General features: G+C 42.4%; 1 protein-coding gene across 1 annotated transcript in view; it reads right to left on the bottom strand.

Annotated features, from left to right (window-relative positions):
- PTPRT (protein tyrosine phosphatase receptor type T) overlaps positions 1 to 20,140 on the bottom strand; it is a 1,128,529-nt gene that overhangs the window by 93,643 nt on the left and 1,014,746 nt on the right. Inside the window, exon 17 of the mRNA XM_073880268.1 lies at positions 3,500 to 3,687. Within this exon, the coding sequence (XP_073736369.1) occupies positions 3,500 to 3,687 (188 nt within the window). The remainder of the gene's footprint in view (positions 1 to 3,499; positions 3,688 to 20,140) is intronic.

Below are 20,140 nucleotides of genomic sequence, written 5' to 3'. Positions count from 1 at the left end.
ATCCCCCTTTACTTCTCCAATGTCATCTTATATTACTCTACTCATATCATTCTTGGCCTCCTTGTACTCCCCTGATCTGGAATTTTCTTCCTCTAGATTTCTTCCACCATGTGTCTGCTCAAACCTTATCCTTTAATTAATGACTACCTTTCTATGCTATTTAATATTGGAAGCCCACTTACCTTATGTCCCTGGAATATACCATTTCCCTTCCTTTCTCCACCCTTTCTTTTTCCAGGGTACTTGTGGAAGATTGTATCATCCAAAGATTGTATTTTCCAATATCTCCTGTTCTGCATTCTCTTTTAGAATCTTGCAAATGCCTCTCTATCCAACAAGAGATGGAGTCTAATTCCCCTTCCTTAGACTATAGGTAGTTACTACTTGCTTATGACCAATACAATGAGGTAATAGTGATGCTTTATGATGTCCAAGTCTAGGTCACAAGGGATGATGTACTTTCTACCTTATTAGCTAAGAGGCTTGCCTTTGAAGCTATGAGCTACCATGTAAGAAGTCCAACATCCTGAGGCTACCATGCTGTGAGGAAGCCCAGGCCACCTGAAGAGGCCATGTGTAGGTGTTCCAGCTGGCAATCCTACTGAGATCCCAGCGGACAGCCTGCAGCAATCACTAGATATGAAAGGAAAGATACTCTCTGATGATTTCAGCCCCGGCCTTAGAGCCTTCCATGTCAAAGTTTCAGACACCAAGGAGCAGAAGCAGATCCTGTTGTGCCATGTTCAAATTTCTGACCCACAGAATCAATGAGCACAATACATTGGTTGTTTTGTGTCGCTAAGATTTGGGGTAGTTTCTAACACAGCAAATAGTATGTTTCACTGTGTAACATACTACATGAGCGGGAGGAGGGGCAAAGGGAGAGAGAGAATCTCGAGCAGACTCCCCACTGAGCACAGAGCCCCATGTGGGACTCGATCCCTCAACCCCTGAGATCATGACCTGAGCTGAAATCAAGAGTCAGACACTGAACCGACTGAGCCGCCCGAGAGGTCAACTTGTCAAACCCACTTATTTGTATGAGAAAAACAAAACAAAACAAAACAAAACAAACCTGAGCAGGAGCGACAGGCAAGAAAGAGCACGTAGCATGTTGGTTTGACAGTAGGATTGGAGGCCCAGGAACCTTATGTCTACAACAGAGCACAGTCTTCAAGCAGACCTGCGACTCATATGCCCGTTATATAGATTCCAGACATCATGGGAGCTTTGATGATCAAAGCAATATCCAGCTCGAGTCTAGGAAAGGGGATGGGCACATTGTGGAAAGATTCCTATAAAGTAACTCTTCCCAATTAAGCTCCAGTTAATCAGAAAATGTGTTAACTAGAAGCTAAACATCCCAGTTAACTGATTAATATAATTTGAACAGATTGAACGCAAGGCTGGTCTAGTTAGCGATGTTTCCGTTTGAGGTCGAAATGATGGAACAACATACACAGTTTTCTCTCTCACTATAAAAGTGGACCGTTTCCATGCTAGAAAGTTTAGAAAATTCAAAAAGGCACAAAAATAAATTTTAAAAATCAACCCAAATCCTATCACACAGGAATGGATACTTTCAAAAAAGATATCATTCTGGAAAGAAAGGTACTAAAGGAGTCAAATGTACTTGTATTTTTGTTTTCAGATGTTAGACCACAGGGTCTGGAATAGTGTTTCTCAGTCTTTGACTATTTGTTCCCCATTCTGATAAGTCAGCTGTCTCCCTTAATGCTATTCAAACCTTAAAACAAATGAAATAGTAGGGCTGATGACTTATTAAACCATCATGACACTGAATGAGCCTTTACCAACAGCACACTCTCTCCTGACATTCACTCGCCAGTCAGAGCTACACAGTTGTGCATAAGCATGTGTGTATAACACTTTCAGGGGCTGGGACTATTCAACAAAACTCCTAGGAAATCAGGCCCAGGGACGGGAGGCGATGAGACAATCTCCTTCAACTATTATCCCAATTTCCTCCAAAACTTGTAGACTGAGCATATGAAAAATGCTCTTTTCCTTGGACCATATTTGAAATTAAATGTACGTTCTCTTGAGCTGGTCATTACTCCTATCCATTGACATAAACGTTTTTGTTCCCATAAGTGTGTCAAACATGCCCCCTGCCACCGTGTTTTATACTCTCCTAGTGTTAGGACCAGACCGGCCCCTTATAAATCAATCACCTTATCCAAACTCTCCACTCAACTAATAAAGAATCTCAAAACTCAGGGAGCAAAATGATAAGCTAATATCACACAGTTTATTGTATTGGAATCTGGCTGTCTGGATCCCCAGTTTAGCACAATTTCATGACCTCACACAGCTTGTGAAACTGCTTTGTAAGCTTTTTCTCAGAATATAGTCTGAGAGATAAACTTAGTCTGCATTATCAAGAATTCCAAATGTGTAGAGTCTGAGTCAATGCGTTCCCACTGCACACAGTGTATAATTGAAGCAAGCATATTTGGGGCACATGCTGCATGTGAAATAAAAACCCACAAAAAACTAGTACATATAACTCAGAGCCTGGCATACAGTAGATGCTCGAAAGATATTTTGGGAACGAAGGAGGAGAGGGAGAGAGAGAGGAAAAGGAGAATCAAAGAAAGAAATGCTTGTTTTCAGAGCCGGCTTCAGGAGGAGGCTTGCAAAATTCCTCTGGGGGCGTGAGGTGCCCTTTAGTTCAAGAAAACATCTTTTTTTTTTTTTTTTCAGGAAAACATCTTAATGAATTTTTCCTCCTATTTTATTTTACTCTTTGTAAAAGGTGAGGCCTAATGGGCAAGGTCTGAAACAAAAGAAGGGAGATAGAGAAAGCTGAGTTGTTCTGCATAACAGCGAGGGGAGTGTAGGAATTCTTTTCCAGGCTGCTGGGAAGAAGAAGAAGAAGAAGAAGAAGAAGAAGGAAGATTTTGAGGACACCACAAAGGACTTTTGGGAGGGAGTGGACAGACATGTGTCAGGAGACCAGAACCTCCGGAGGGCTTCCATTCAGGTACTTCCTGTACTTTGCTGCAACCCTTCTCTTATTCCCCAAACCTCAGTAACAACCACTACTCACAAAGTCCTTTGCATTAGAGACGCTCGGCGGAGGGAGGACAGGGATGAGCAGGGGTGAGGAGAAGGTACAGAGAGAGAAGGCAGCAGACACCAGACGTGATACTGACTTGGTAGGGGTGTGGGCTGGGTGGTGAGCAGCAGGAGCCAGATAACGAGGCCAGAGCAGGCCTCCCAGAAATCACTGGCTTTTTTTTTTTTTTTTTTTTTTTTTTTTTACACAACGGGTGGGATGGGGTTTGAGCCATTCTGTCTTCCTATTGCAGGAAAGTATGAATGCAAACTGATTCAGTATGTCTGGGTGGGGACTGAGATGGTGCCTCTCCAGCATGCCCCCAAAGCGATGCTGATGCTGCTGGTCTGGGGACCATACCTTGAGTAGCTAGGATTTAGCACCCCTAAAACCTCTGCACCCCGGTTGGTCTCTTACCTCATATTCCTCCTTGAACCCGTAGCCCTGGCCTCTCTTCATCTGGGTGATGTGCTGTAGCAGGTCAGCCACCCGGATGGCGGGCTGGAACTGGTCCCGGGGATAGCTCATCTCCACGGGGTCGCAAGCCCGGTAGGGGTGAGTCTGGATTGTGAGCGTAGGCTGGGACAGCTCCCCACGGCTGCCATCTGCTTCAAAGAGAAGGAGGCAAAACACACATCACCTATGAGAGTTTTGTCCTCTGTCCTCCCTGCCTCCCCCAGGGCAGGGGGAACTAACTCAGGACTCAGGCGATCAGGAAGCCACAGGAAGAACAAAGACACACTGCTTCCCCTTGCATGGCTGTGGAGGTCAATTTAAAAATCAAAACAACAAACCAACCAAAGAACACAATAGCCCTTTGGGTTTGTTTCTATTCCAAGGGTGCGTATCAGAGCAGAGACAAAATTCCAGGTTGGCTGTCATCCTCTGTCTCAGTCCTTGACAAAGGTGGTCTTGGCTAAGCCTGGCCAACCCCAGAACAAGTGAGAAGCCAGACGGCTGTTTAGGAAGGAGGATGCCAGGAAATCATCTCTGGTGCCTGCCTGCAAGTGAGGAGAGCCCCAGGTCTCTGGAGATCAGAGCCACGTGTCTGCTCCTGCTCCATTTGCCTACATCCGCGAGAGGAACTGAAGCCAGTCTAGGAACCCCAACCGGGAGCAGGGACGTTCACCCTCTCAGCCGCTCTCTCCAGCTGTGGGCTCTGCAACAGCGATCGCCTTCTGCTTATGGTCTAGTTTCCCCACTGCTTAACACTCTCGATCCAGGAGTGGCGCCGAACCTACCTGTCAGGTAAGGAAGCCCAAACCTCTTCCTTTAGTCCTGCTAGCTTCTTCTCCCAGGCCTGGGTCCTATGCCCCATCTCCTTTCTCAAATCTCTCCTTGATGGAAGGTCTATGCTCTCCTTGATAATAATCCTCACACCCACTGAGCTGCGCTGACCGGCCTCTGCGAGCTTGGCCACCCTGGAAACCATCCTGCTGAGGCTAGATGTGAATCCCCCTGTTCCCTTTGTACCAGAACCACCACATTCTTGCCCCACTGACTCCCCGGCAAGCATACCTTGCTGGTCTTTCAGGGCTACTTTGTCTTTCTCACAACCATCTAGGCTTGGTTTCCCACATCTCCTCCCAGAGACACGGACAATCTACACCCTAGGCCCTCCTGGTGTGGCATGCATGAGGTGAGAACTGCCACATTTGATGTGACTCACCCCAGCGTTTTCAGGTCCCACAAGGTACCCATGCAGACCCCATTTGAGCCTATGCCATGTTCACTCCCTGGGAGGCTTTAGCATATATTCCTGACTTTCTGCAACTTGTCTTTTCAAAATTCATGTTTCCTTTAGCTTGTCTGTCGCTCATGTCACAATAATCCCCCAGACATTGATTCTGTATATAAAAGTGAAATTTTCTATGTGACAGCAAGAGCAAAACTGTTCCAAGCAAGGAAAGGATTGCCAACGGAAAGATCTAGAGTGTATAGGTTTATGTACAAGGAGGAAGGGCCTAGGTGAGATGTTAACACAGCTTTCCTGACCGCCCAGAAGAAAAATACTGCTTACTTCTTCTGGGATCATAGGTAACAGGTAGTACGTGTTCACTGGCATTGTTTCAATGTAGATCTTTGCAAATGTGGGGGTTGCTATTCTCCACCACACCCATGGGATCAGGAGTCAGATTTATTGAGAACTCACTCTCAACATGCCAGGGATGTGGTAGGCACTGGCAATGTGCAGCACACAGATTTCACCCTCAAGACTCGATAATCTGGTATGGCCGACAGACCAGAAGAACCATCTGAAGCACGAGAACAGAAGCCAGAGAAGCCAAGCACGTTGAGGGAAGAGCAAGGAGGCTGGAATGGAGAGAAGGTGGTGGGTGGAAATGTGAAGGGGCAAAGCTGCAAGAGATGATGAGAGGTAGGTCAAGGAGGCTGTAAATGGGTGAGAATCTCCAAGCCAGTGGGCAGCTGCTGAAGGGTTTTAAGAAGAATTCCTCTCTTTAAGGACACACTATTTTGCTGCAGGTGTCCCAGCTGTCTTGACATGAGGCCTCCTTCCAGTGAACATCACTCCTGTGATGCTATGGTGGTCTTGGGGATGGGGAAGGGGCACTTGAGTTTGCTTCTCTAGATGCTGCACTTCACGATCCCCAGGACAGCATGAGCTGGAGTCTGTGCCCGGAGCCCTGTGTCTCCCACCTAAACCACCAGCGCATATGGGGACAGATGTCTTTGCAGACCCGTGGTCTCCCAAAGGCCCTGGGGCGTGGACTGCCTATGAGGCTGGCTCCCTGGCAGAGACAGGCATCTTGGGAATGGGCCCCTGGCAAATTTTGTGAGATGCCAAATGTTTCCCAAACCAATATGGATATTTTCCCTAAACACGCTGCTACACAGACTGTAAACTTGGTGTCAGCAAAACCAACACTGGAATGGAAAACAAATGCATTTGAAATTTAACAACTTGTATCGCTGTAACATTTGTAATAATGTCAACGCTGGTGCTAATGATGCTATGAAGACTCAGAACCAAGGGGCTTTCAAGGTTTATTAATTCAACTAGTTGGACTCCCTTTCCAATATATCTAACCTCACCTATTCCCTTATTAACCTCCGATAATGCAGAAGTGATGCCTTTTATCACACCCCATTTCACCAGACGCACTATACTTAATTTCCCATCATTAGGTTTAATGAAAACCCAATTTCACAACTCACTTCTCTCAGGAACCTACAAGTAATGCTACGTTTTTATCAGCCCCAATTAAAAAGCGTTATGATGTTCCTATTCGAGAGGGAGCCTTAAAAGTAATGTGCGATTCGGCTGCTAATTCAACAAGGGCGCTAGAATTCACATGCTGCTCATAAAATGTAACTCAAACCAGCTGGCCCAGGGAGAGAACACTGCTCATTTTTCTCCTCGCTAGACCCTTAATTTTCATGCCATTTCAGCTTCTCATGTATGGGTCTTGCATGTTTATTTATCATGTAATCATATTTTGGATGTCTTCTGTACCTTTTCTATGGCCATTGCCTAAGCCTGTGAATTCCCCTGCAACTTTTGTGGCTGCCTGCAAGGGGCTTGTGGGTGACACGTATGAGATCTCCGGATCACCACTGTCCCTCTACCAGTTCCCCTCCCTTCTGGACTTGACCTTTCTATTTTTTTTAATCCCCCTGCTACCAGTCATTATTGATCTCCCCCCTAGCCATATATTTCCAATTACTTGCTAGGAATTGCCACTCCAGCTGGTTAACAAATATTTACTGAGTACCTATATTGTGCAGAGCACGGTGTTAGATACCGTGTACGTACAGGAGGGTGGAGGAAAGTGTGTTCAGTGGGAGATAAGCACGCCACAGCCCTTGCAGGAAAGAAGAGATAAGGTGTGCATAAACAAGTCTAACAAAGGTGGGAAGGGACAGGTGCCCAGGAGGTGGGAGGGTGATGTGCTGCAGAGCTGGGAACCCCAGAAATGCTTCTCAAGCTTTAGGCACTCACACCCCAACTCTGTGGTTTTTGCCATAACTATGTACAACGTACATCAGCTCTGTATGATAGAACTTCCCACAGTGATGGAAATGGTCCAGATCTGTGCTGTGCAATATGATAGCCACTAACCACAAGCGGTTCCTGAGCATGTGGAATGTGGCTAATGTGACCCATGAACTGAATTTTAAGTTCTGTTTAATTTTAATTAATTTCAGTTTAAATATCCACAAGTGGTTTATGGCTACTGTATTGGGCAGCACAGATTTAGAAAAGAAAAAGGGAAATAGCACTTGAGTCACATAATAGGGCAGAGAGGTCCATGGAAATATAATGCAAGCCATATAAGTTATTTAAAAATTTTTTAAAAATTTAAATTCAACTAGCCAACATATAGTGTATCATTAGCTCCAGATGTAGTGTTCAGTAATTTATCAGTTGTATATATCACATCACCTGCCCTCCTTAATGCCCATCACCCAATTACCCCATTCCCCCCACCCATCTCCCCTCCAGTAACCCTCAGCTGACCTCAGCCACAGCAACTTCTTGCTAGACAAATCTCCAAAGGCAAGGGAAACAAAAGCAAAAATGAATGACTGGGACTTCATCAAGATAAAAAGCTTCTTCACAGCAAAGGAAACCGTCAATAAAACTAAAAGGCAACCTACGGAATGGGAGAAGATATTTGCAAGTGACATATCAGATAAAGGGCTAGTATCCAAGACCTATAAAGAACTTCTCAAACTCAACACCCAAAAAACCAAGTGATCCAGTCAAGAAATGGACAGAAGACATGAACAGACATTTCTCCAAAGAAGACATACAAATGGCCAACAGACACAAGAAAAAATGCTCCACATCACTTGGCATCAGGGAAATACAAATAAAATTTTCTTATAGCAATATTAAGGTAAAAGGAATAAGTGAAATTAATTTCAAAAATACATTTTGTTTGATACAATACACAAAATAGTATTTTAACATAGAGTCAGTATAAAATTATTAATGATATATTTTACACTCTTTATTCATACTAGGACTTTGAAATCCAATGTGTATTTTGCATTTACTTTAGTGTAATCTTATTTCAATTCAGACTAGCCATATTTCCAGTGCTCAACACCAACAGGTGACTGGTGGACGGTGCAGGTGGATATAGACTTATCCAGAGCCAAGTCAGGTTCTAAAGGGAACTGATTTAGAGCTACAGTGAACTTCAAAGGCACTGATCTAGTGGAAGGCAGCTCTAACACAGCACTGCCCAATAGGCCATTTTACGATGATGGAAACGTTCTATGTTTGTGCTGTTCAAGATGGTAGCCCCTAGCCCCCCGTGGCTACTGAGCAACTGAAATGTGGCTCGTGTGATTCAGGAACTGAGTTTTACTTTACATTAATTTCAATTTAAGTTTAAATAGCCACATGTGGTCAGTAGCTGCTGTACTGAATAGTGCACATCTATATGATTATGTCTTAAATTTTTTCCCGCAACGTTCCACATTTTTAAATTTTATTTCATTATGAATGATAATCAAACATAAAATCATGGGTGCAATATGCCAGTTTTTGTTCCATGCTCACTAAAACGTTTACCTAACTATTTCAGAACTGGCCTGACCATGTCCCGTGAGAGGAGCATGATCTACCCCCTGAGAAATGCTGTGAGTCTGGGTCCCAGAATCAGACAGAATGGGGTTTGTATTTTTAATCAACCAGTTGTGGGCTTGTGTGATCTTGGCCAAGCGACTACAATTTCTGAGCTCAGGGTTTTCATCTGTAACACAGGGAAGGTGCGTGTGAAGATTTGAGGAAAGACCGTCCACAAGTGTGTGGACGATGCCTGGCTTCTGTTAAGCAGTGAAGAAACATTAGCTGCTCTGATGTTGGACCAGCTCTGCTGATCGGCATGAGAGAATCTCAGACCAGCGAGAGCATCTGGGGAGTCTTTTAGGGCCTCTCTCTTCTTTCCTTCATGACACACTCCATGGCCATCTAAATATTTTACTCCATTCCTGCACGACTATTCCATCAGGTTCCTCATGGGTCTTTCTGCCTTCACAGTTCTTTTTACACAACTTTGATCAAGTCATTCATCTTAGCAGAAGCCTCCACAGAGTCCAGACAGAATTTCTTCACTAGCCAACCAAATTCCTGTATTTTCTATTTCTTATTTCATCAATCACAATTCCTCTCCATCCACGTGCCCATTAAGGCAGGAGAGCATGAAGAGTGGATGGGTAAATATCTGGAGACTGCTTGCTGAGAAGGGAGAGTCTGAGCCCAGAGAGAAAGTTGAGGTGGGGATGAGGCTGGCTCACCTGCTCAGTGGAGACGTGATTAGCACAAACACAGTGGGTGCTGTGGCAACAACAGGTGTCAGGGTCAAAACACAGAACCTGAAGATAAAATCTGTCTTCAAATATGAAGTTCCACTTTCTAGCTATGAGATGACAGATAAGTTACTAAGATCTTTATTTGTAACTGGCATTAGAGGTGGAGATGAACATCATCATCATCATCTAAGAAGGTCGCTGTAACTTGTTAAATGGGCTCCATTGGAAGAAGCCTCAAGGTGGCACCTGGTTAGCAGGCAATGCCTCATTCTACCAAATATCAATAAAGCCTCAAGAAAACAAACTTGTAATAGCATTGAAATCTAAGTCTGTGAACTGACGTAGCATCAGAATTTGGGAGGAATATCCATTAATCATGTCAGTATCACACTGCCTATGTGCATAAAGATGAAGACTTCATTCTATTAAAACTTCTTAAAAATCTCTGAAATTGTATAAAATCACCTTTCACCTGACTCAACGTAGGGGAAGTTTCCCTCTAGAGTTGAAAGAGATTGCAATTTCTTTGGTGAAGCATCAGATGAAGTAGTTGGCTTGTGTTCAGGACCCATGTTGTAAGAGAAATTTATTCTGTATTTCCAAATTCTGGACTTCAACTAGGAGAAGTGTATAGATTTGTGACCCCTGAGGCACAGGAGATCCACCCCCCCATCTCATATCACTCCGGTTGTGCTCTCACTCAATGGAACAGTAGATGAGCTAACCTTCTCTTCAAATATGAAACTCACAGTCAGTACCCTTTCAGCCCTGGCATCTGGCAACGACTGCTCTGCTTTCTGTTGTAATAGTTGTTTCTTTTGGAATGTAACATATATGGAAACATACAGTACATAGTGTTTTGCAACTGTTTTTTCACTTAGCAGGAAGCTTTTGAGGTTCTTCCATGTTGTGGCATGTAGCAGTAATTTGTTCCAGTTGCTACACATCCTCACCAACACTTGTTTGGTAAGGTTTTATTAATTTTAGGCATTCTAGTGGTTGTAGAGTAGGATCTCATTGTCATGTAAATTTGTATATTTTTATGTACCTATTTGACATTTATTTTCTTTCTTTGGGTGAGGTGTCTGTTCACATCTTCTGCCCATTTGTTTGTTTGTTTGTTTGTTTTTTACCTTATTATCTTATTATTCAGCTGTATTGGTTGAGTTGTATTGAGTTGTATTATTGGTTATCTTACTATTGAGTTGTAATCTGGATACAAGCCCTTTATCATAAAAATGTTTTGGAAATCCTTACTCCCAGTCTGAGGCTTGCCTTTTTATTTTCTTAATAGTGTCTTTTGAAAAGAAAAAGTTTTAATTTTAATTAGGTTGAATTTATCAATTATCTTCTTTTATAGTTTGTTATTTTTTTGTTTTGTTTTGTCCAAGAAATCTCTGCCTAACTCAAGGCCACAGATATTTTCTCCTATGTTTTCTTCTACCGTCTCTCTGTTAACTCTGACCAAATGTATAGGGTTGAACTTGTAAAACTAATAGTAAATACAATGCCACCCCACCATGCCACACTTTGAGGACATGAAATGGACATTGTATACTTGGCAGCTGACGCGATACACTTTGTTACGTGAAGTAACACTAGCCTGAAGGATAGAAAAGAAATATTTTACCTTTTTCTAATTTCCTTTTCTGGGCTCCAAGAATCAAAGACTAAGCAACCAAATATGGGGGGCTGGGCATCTCTGAGCCCTTTCTTCCCCTCAATCACATTCACTGGTGTCTCTGACATGGCAAAGACAAAAGAAGGTGGATAAAGACCCTTATACCCCAGAAAGCAGATTCAGTATTGGGAAAAAAACTGGGAGAGGAGCAGTCATGGGGAAGGTGACTTCTGGATTCACTTGCCCCTTCTGATAAAGACATCAATCCTCTTCTTTGTGGGGAGAACATGAATTCCTTCCTCCAGAGCAGTCACATCAGATGGAGGGATGGTGTCAGACAATCTGCAAAGGGATGGGGGCTCTGAACATCCATTACTCCTCCTGCTTAAGCCACAGGAAAAGGGTTCCCACCAGCAGGGCGGTGAGGACAACAATGAGAATCTGCTTGCTCTGTATGCAGCAAACACCAGTCCTGGAGAGATCTCTCTTCTCTTTTAAAGGTCAGTAAATTGTTCTAAAGGTAGAACAATTTACCATATTAAAAATAAGGAGAATGACACTCTGAAGGCTGAGAAAAATATAATTATCAGAAGAGAAAAAGCAGCCGGTGTTGACTGTCTCCCTAACCACCATCTCCTACCTTCTCCCCTTCTGGCAGAACCCTCAAATTAGTTTAGGTATCCATACATTTTCCACATGACTCAGGTGGATGACCCACCCTATTCCTAGATCTAGGGGCAAATTCTGATTTCTTTGAGCCAGTCAGGTGCTCTTAACCTCTTTGCCAATTTTTCAAAAATTTTTAGTGAGATAGGAGGGGGTTTCCATTAAGGGGCTTCTAGGAAAAGTTCCCTTACTTCTAAGATTATTCCAGTTGCCCCTCTCTCCCATTGGACATTACACCATTTGTGGGTTTGAGGCTTGGAACTGCTAAAGCAATCCTGTATCCATGAGGACAGCCAAGCTGCAGGCAATGCCAACATGACAGGGCAAAGTGGGGAGCTTATCAGGACTTGGGTCCTTAATGACACTCTCGGGCATCTCCTTCAACCAACCCTGGAGGCTGCTCTAACTCTTGCCTTCCAGTTCTGTGAGTGAACACATTAATTTATTGTTTAAGCCAATTTGTTTTTTTCCCCATCACTGGTATCTCAACCTACACAGCAGAAAACAGAAATGCATTTTAGATTGCATGCATTTTATTGGAAACACAATGCAAGAAAACACAGAAGAATAAAGGAAGCAGAAGATGAATGAGAACAGATTTTTCAAAATGTGGGTCAAGAAGCAACTAGGAAAAAAACTCACTGGGTGAGAAAAGGGAAGATTGTAAGGAAACCAAAATGCAATAAGCATTATTAAAGTGGACACTGGAGTCTGAAATGAGAATAAGCAACAGGCAGAGACTTGAGGTTTAAAACGCAGGGGACTGAGAACCAGGAGACTTCCATGCCCTGCGTACCTATCTGCTCATGCGTGCTCACGTGTTCAGGCACCAAAAAGTCATTTTCAGAGAACAGAAAACAAAGAAAAGACAGATAACTGGTGTTACTAAAGAAGATAACAATAAATGACAAAGAAGCAATAATAGAGGATATTTGTAAAAATAGCTCTTTGGCAGAATAAAAACAGCAATCTTCAAATGGAAAAAGTTCTCCGTGTACAACTTAAAAACAGAACAAATCTCCTGATGCTTCTGCTTAAATACTATGTGTGAAGAAGCACTCAGATAAACGTCTAGGCGAGAAAAAAATGGTTAGCTATAAAGGAAAAGTATGCGAACTCTATTTTCTGTTGCCCAAATTTAAATGCCAGAAAGTAATGGAAGAAAGTTTTTGAGGGAAAAAGGCTGTGACCCCCCAAATTATACACTGACATAAGTTGTTTTTTCATTTGTGAAGCTCTAGAAAGACATCCCCTGCTACACAGATTCAGAATTTATACCTGCTTTGATTCTTTTCCAGAGGCTTGGAGAGGTGGAGAAATAAGGGGACAAAAATAAAAAGTAAAAACCCTGTGAGATTGAAGGAAATCATGTTATAAGATAATTGATTTGTTCAAAACTAAAGCCAGATAAACATAGATAGGAGCAGAAAAATCAAAAGAAATATGAATAAAAAAGAATGAACTACAAAAAAGAATTCTTAAAGAGAACATATATAAAGATGTCTGACAAAAAATTCTTGGCGGAGGGCGGAGCAAGATGGCGGAGGAGTAGGAGACCTGGATTTCGTCTGGTCTCAGGAATTCAGCTGAATAGGGATCACACCATTCTGAACACCTACGAACTCAACAGGAGATCGAAGAGGAGAGTAGTAACAACTCTCTGAACAGAGAAGCGACCACTTTCTGGAAGGTAGGACGTGCGGAGAAGTGAATCCGAGGCGATATTCGGGAGGATAGACAGCGGGGGAAGGGGCCTCCGCCGGCCACTTCTGGCAAGTGTTAGAGCCGCAGAGCACAAAATCGGAACGTTTACAAGCCGGCTCCGCTGAGGGACATCGCTCCAGTGGCTAAGCGGGGGGTGGAAACCTCGGGGGACAGTGTGGTCTCAGGACCTTCGGGGTCACAGAAAGACTGGGGGTGCCTGAGTGCAGCAGAGCTCCCAGGTATCGGAGCAGGGAAGCCGGCTGCAGAGACGGAGCCGAGGCGCGGGCTCTGAGCTCGGGGTGGCCATAAACTGTGATCCGCGGCCCAGTCGGGCCACTGCTCCTCCAGCAGGGACCCAACAACCAGCAGAGCCGGGAAGACTCCCCTTCCTCCCCCGGGAGGAGCGGCGCGGGAGCGCACTGCAGGGATCTGCTGGGTTTGGAGACTCCACACGGGGTCGGGTGCCAGAGATAGAAATGCTCGGTCACAGGCCGGGTGAGCACGGAGTGCGGCCAGAGACCGGGGACACGGGAGTGACTGACTGCTTTTCTCTGGGGGTGCACTGAGGAGCGGGGCCCCGAGTTCTCGGCTCCTCCAGCAGGAGATTGGGAGGCCACCATTTTTGCCCTGGTCCTCCAAAGCTGTACCGAGAGCTTGCAGGGAACAAAAGCTCCTGAGAGTAAACCCGAGCAGCTTGCTTAGCCCAGACCGACAAGGGCGCGGCAATTCAGCCTCCGGCAAAGACATTTGGGAACCATGGCAACAGGCCCCTCCCCCAGAAGATCAGCAGGAACAGCCAGCAAGCCAAGACCAAGTTTACCGATCAAGGAGAACGGGAGAACTCCAGCTCTAGGGGAATACTGCACAAAGAATTCATGGCTTTTTTACCATGATTCAGAGTTAATTTTTCAGAGTTAATTTTTCAGTTTTTCAGAGTTAATATTTTTAACTGGTTTTTTTTTTCTGCATTTTTCTTTTTCCCTTTTTCAACCAACATCTTATCAAACCCTTTTTAAAAAAACATTTTTTATTTTTCATTTCTAGAGTCAAATTTTATCCTTCATAGTAGTTACCTTATTTTTGGAATAGATATGTAAGATGTTCTCTCTTTAAAATTTTGAGATACAGTTTCTTCTAACAGATAAAAATATAACCTAAATCTCTAGTGTATGGCTTTGTTCTAGTCTCCTGCCTGATCACATTCTATCCCTTTTTTTTCTTTTCTTTTTTTTTAAACCTTCTTCTTCCTTTTTTCAAACAACTTCTTATCTTATCAATTCCTTTTATAAAATCTTTTATAATTTTCATCTTTACAGTCATCTTCCATCCCTTCATTGTATCAACCCTTAATTTGTACATATATAAGTCTTTCTTCCTTCAAAATTTTAGGAGGCATTTTCTTCTAACAGAACAAAATACACCCAAAATCTAGTGTGTGACACTGATCTATGCACTAGCCTGATCATATTTGATCATATTGTTTTTTTTTTGTTTTCTTTTGTTCTGTTTTTGTTTGTTTTTATGTTATTCTTTTTCTTTTTTCTCTTTCTTTTTTCTTTCTTTCCCTTTCTTTTCCCCTGGTTAAAGGTCTTTTCTGATTTCTATAGAGTATATTTGCTGGGGATGTTGTTAACCTGTTAGCATTTTGTTCTCTCATTCATCTATTCTCCTCTGGACAAAATGACAAGACAAAAAAAATCACCTCAGCAAAAAGAACAAGAGGTAGTACCGTCAGCCAGGGACCTACTCAATACGGACATTAGTAGGATGTCAGACCCAAAGTTAAGAATCATGACTTTAAAGATACTAGCTGGGCTTGAAAAAAGCGTGGAAGTTATTAGAGAAACCTTTCCGGAGAAATGAAAGAACTAAAATCTAACCAAGTCGAAATCAAAAAGGCTATTAATGAGGTGCAATCAAAAACGGGGGCACTAACTGCTAGGATAAATTAGCAGAAGAGAGAATCAGTGATATAGAAGACCAAATGATGGAAAATAAAGAGGCTGAGAAAAAGAGAGATAAACAACTACAGGATCATGAGGGCAGAATTCGAAAGATAAGCGGTAACATAAGACTAAACAACATTAGAATAATTGGGATCCCAGAAGAAGAAGAAAGAGAGAGAGGGGCAGAAGGTATAGTGGAGCAAATTATAGCAAAGAACTTCCTTAATGTGGGGAAGGAAGCAGGCATCAAAATCCAGGAGGCACAGAGAACCCCTCTCAAAATCAATAAAAATAGGTCAACACCCCGACATCTAATAGTAAAACTTACGAGTCTCAGAGACAAAGAGAAAATCCTGAAAGCAGCTCGGGAGAAGAGATATGTAACCTACATTGGTACAAATATTAGATTGGCAACAGACCTATCCACAGAGACCGGGTGGGCCAGAAAGGACTGGCATGATATCTTCAGAGCACTAAACGAGAAAAAATGCAGCCAAGAATACTATATCCAGCTAGGCTCTCATTGAAAATTGAAGGAGAGATAAAAAGCTTCCAGGACAAACAAAAACTAAAGGAATTTGCAAACATGAAACCAGCCCTCCAAGGAATATTGAAAGGGGTCCTCTAAGCAAAGAGAGAGACTAAAAGCAGCACAGATCCGAAAGGAACAGAGACAATATACAGTAACAGTCACCTTACAGGCAATACAATGGCACTAAATTCATACCTTTCAATAGTTATCATGAATGTAAATGGGTTCAATGCCCCAATCAAAAGACACAGGCTATCAGAATGGATTAAAAAACAAGACCCATCAATATGCTATCTGCAAGAGACTCAATTTAGACCCAAAGACACCCCCACATTGAAAGTGAGGGGGTGGAAAAACATTTACCATGCTAATGGACACCAAAAGAAAGCTGGGGTGGCAATCCTTATATCAGACAAATTAGATTTTAAACCAAAGACTGTAATAAGAGATGAGGAATGACACTATATCCTACTTAAAGGGTCTATCCAACAAGAAGATCTAACAATTGTAAATATCTATATCCTGAACATGGGAGCAGCCAATTATATAAGGCAATTAATAACAAAAGCGAAGAAACACATTGACAGCAATACAATAATAGTGGGGGACGTTAACACCCCCTGACTGAAATGGACAGATCATCTAAGCAAAAGATCAACAAGGAAATAAAGACTTTAAATGACACACTGGACCAAATGGACTTCACAGACATATTCAGAACATTCCATCCCAAAGCAACGGAATACACATTCTTCTCTAGTGCCCATGGAACATTCTCCAGAATTGATCACATCCTAGGTCACAAATCAGGTCTCCACTGGTACCCAAAGATTGGGATTATTCCCTGCATATTTTCAGACCACAATGCTTTGAAACTAGAACTCAATCACAAGAGGAAAGTCAGAAAGAATTCAAATACATGGAGGCTAAAGAGCAACCTACTAAAGAATGAATGGGTCAACCAGGAAAGTAAAGAAGAATTAAAAAACTTCATGGAAACCAATGAAAATGAAAACACAACTGTTCAAAATCTTTGGATAGAGAAAAGGCAATCCTGAGAGGAAAGTATATAGCAATAAATCCTTTCTCAAGAAATAAGAAAGGTCTCAAATACACAACCTAACCCTACACCTAAAGGAGCTGGAGGAAGAACAGCAAAGAAAGCCTAAACCCAGCGGGAGAAGAGAAAGAATAAAGATCTGAGCAGAAATCAATGAAATAGAAACCAAAAGAACAGTAGAACAGATCAACGAAACTAGGAGATGGTTCTTTGAAAGAATTAACAAGATTGATAAACCCCTGGCCAGACTTATCAAAAAGAAAAGAGAAAGGACCCAAATCAACAAAATCATGAATGAAATAGGAGAGATCACAACCAACACCAAAGAAATACAAACAATTATAAGAACATATTATGAGAACCTCTATGCCAGCAAATTAAATAACCTGGAAGAAATGGGTGCATTCCTAGAGATGTATCAACTACCAAAACTGAACCAGGAAGAAATAGAAAACCTGAACAGACCTATAACCACTAAGGAAATTGAAGCAGTCATCCAAAATCTCCCAAGAAACAAAAGCCCAGGGCCAGATGGCTTCCCAGGGGAATTCTATCAGACATTTCAAGAAGAATTAATACCTATTCTCCTGAAACTGTTCGAAAAATAGAAATGGAAGGAAAACTTCCAAACTCATTTTATGAGGTCACCATTACCTTGATCCCAAAACCAGACAAAGACCCCATCAAAAAGGAGAATTACAGACCAATATCCTTGATGAACATGGATGCAAAAATTCTCACCAAAATACTAGCCAATAGGGTCCAACAGTATATTAAAAGGATTATTCACCATGACCAAGTGGGATTTATCCCTGGCTGCAAGGCTGGTTCAACATCTGCAAATCAATCAACGTGATACCATACATTAACAAAAGAAAGTACAAGAGTCATATGATCCTCTCAATAGATGCAGAAAAAGCATTTGACAAAGTACAGCATCCTTTCTTGATCAAAACTCTTCAGAGTATAGGGATAGAGGGTACATACCTCAACATCATAAAAGCCATCTGTGAAAAACCTACAGCCAATATCATTCTCAATGGGGAAAAGATGAGAGCTTTTCTCCTAAGGTCAGGAACACGGCAGGGATGTCCACTCTCACCACTGCTATTCAACATAGTATTAGAAGTCCTAGCCACAGCAATCAGACAACAAAAAGAAATCAAAGGCATCCAAATCGGCAAAGAGGAAGTCAAACTCTCACTCTTTGCAGATGATATGATACTGTATGTGGAAAACCCAAAAGACTCCACCCCAAAACTGCTAGAACTCATACAGGAATTCAGTCAAGTAGCAGGACAGAAAATCAATGCACAGAAATCAGTGGCATACAGCAACAACAAGACAGAAGAGAGACAAATCAAGGAGTCGATCCCATTTACAATTGCACCCAAAACCATAAGATACCTAGGAATCAATTTAACCAAAGAGGCAAAGGATCTGTACTCAGAAAACTATAAGATACTCATGAAAGAAATTGAAGGAGACACAAAGAAATGGAAAAATGTTCCATGCTCATGGATTGGAAGAACAAACATTGTGAAGATGTCAATGCTACCTAGAGCAATCTACACATTCAATGCAATCCCCATCAAAATACCATCCACCTTTTTCAAAGAAATGGAACAAATAATCCTAAAATTTGTATGGAACCAGAAGAGACCCCGAATAGCCAGAGGAATATTGAAAAAGAAAAGCAAAGCTGGCGGCATCACAATTGCAGACTTCCAGCTCTATTACAAAGCTGTCATCATCAAGACAGTTTGGTACTGGCACAAAAACAGACACATAGATCAATGGAACAGAATCGAGAGCCCAGAAATGGACCCGCAACTCTATGGCCAACTCATCTTTGACAAAGCTGGAAAGAATGTCCAATGGCAAAAAGACAGTCTCTTCAACAAATAGTGTTGGGAAAATTGGACAGCCACATGCAGAAGAATGAAACTGGACCATTTCCTTACACCACACACAAAAATAGACTCCAAATGGTTGAAACACCTCAACGTGAGACAGGAGTCCATCCAAATCCTAAAGGAGAACACAGGCAGCAACCTCTTCGACCTCAGCCGCAGTGACTTCTTCCGAGGAACATCGCCAAAGGCAAGGGAAGCCAGGGCAAAAATGAACTATTGGGATTTCATCAAGATAAAAAGCTTTTGCACAGCAAAAGAAACAGCCCACAAAACCAAAAGACAACCGACAGAATGGGAGAAAATATTTGCAAATGACATATCAGATAAAGGGCTAGTATCCAAAATCTATAAAGAACTTATCAAATTCAACATCCAAAGCACAAATAATCCAATCAAGAAATGGGCAGAAGACATGAACAGACATTTTTCCAAAGAAGACATCCAAATGGCCAACAGACACATGAAAAAGTGCTCAACATCACTCGGCATCAGGGAAATCCAAATCAAAACCTCCATGAGATACCACCTCACACCTGTCCGAATGGCTAAAATTAACAAGTCAGGAAACGACAGATGTTGGCAGGGATGTGGAGAAAGGGGAAGCCTCCTACACTGTTGGTGGGAATGCAAGCTGGTGAAACCCCTCCGGTAAACAGTATGGAGGTTCCTCAAACAGTTGAAAAGAGAGCCTTCATACGATCCAGGAATTGCACTACTGGGTATTTACCACAAAGATACAAATGTAGGGATCCGAAGGGGTACGTGCACCCCAATGTTTATGCCAGCAATGTCCACAATAGCCAAACTGTGGAAAGAGCCAAGATGTCCATCGACAGATGAACGGATAAAGAGGTGGTGGTATATATACACAATGGATTATTATGCAGCCATCAAAAGGAATGAGATCTTGCCATTTGCAAGGATGTGGATGGAACTGGAGGGTGTTATGCTGAGTGAAATAAGTCAATCAGAGAAAGACATGTATCATATGACCTCACTGATATGAGGAATTCTTTTTATTTTTTATTTTTTATTTTTTTATTGTTATGTTAATCACCATATATTACATCATTAGTTTTTGGTGCAGTGTTCCATGATTCATTGTTTGTTCATAACACCCAGTGCTCCATGCAGAACGTGCCCTCCTCAATACCCACCACCAGGACAACCCATCCCCCTCCCCCCCCTCCCCTCTAGAACCCTCAGTTTGTTTTTCAGAGTCCATCATCTCTCATGGTTCGTCTCCCCCTCTGACATACTCCCCTTTTCTTCCTCTCCTGTTATCTTCTTCTTTTCCTTTTTTCTTAAAATATGTTGCGTTATTTGTT

Source organism: Callorhinus ursinus, unplaced genomic scaffold, assembly GCF_003265705.2.
Source record: "Callorhinus ursinus isolate GAN/ISIS: 27379988/994484 unplaced genomic scaffold, GSC_fseal_2.0 scaffold38, whole genome shotgun sequence".
NCBI classification, from domain to species: domain Eukaryota; kingdom Metazoa; phylum Chordata; class Mammalia; order Carnivora; family Otariidae; genus Callorhinus; species Callorhinus ursinus.
The sequence above is the reverse complement of the archived record's forward strand: the minus strand, read 5'-3'. Positions and strand labels throughout refer to the sequence as shown.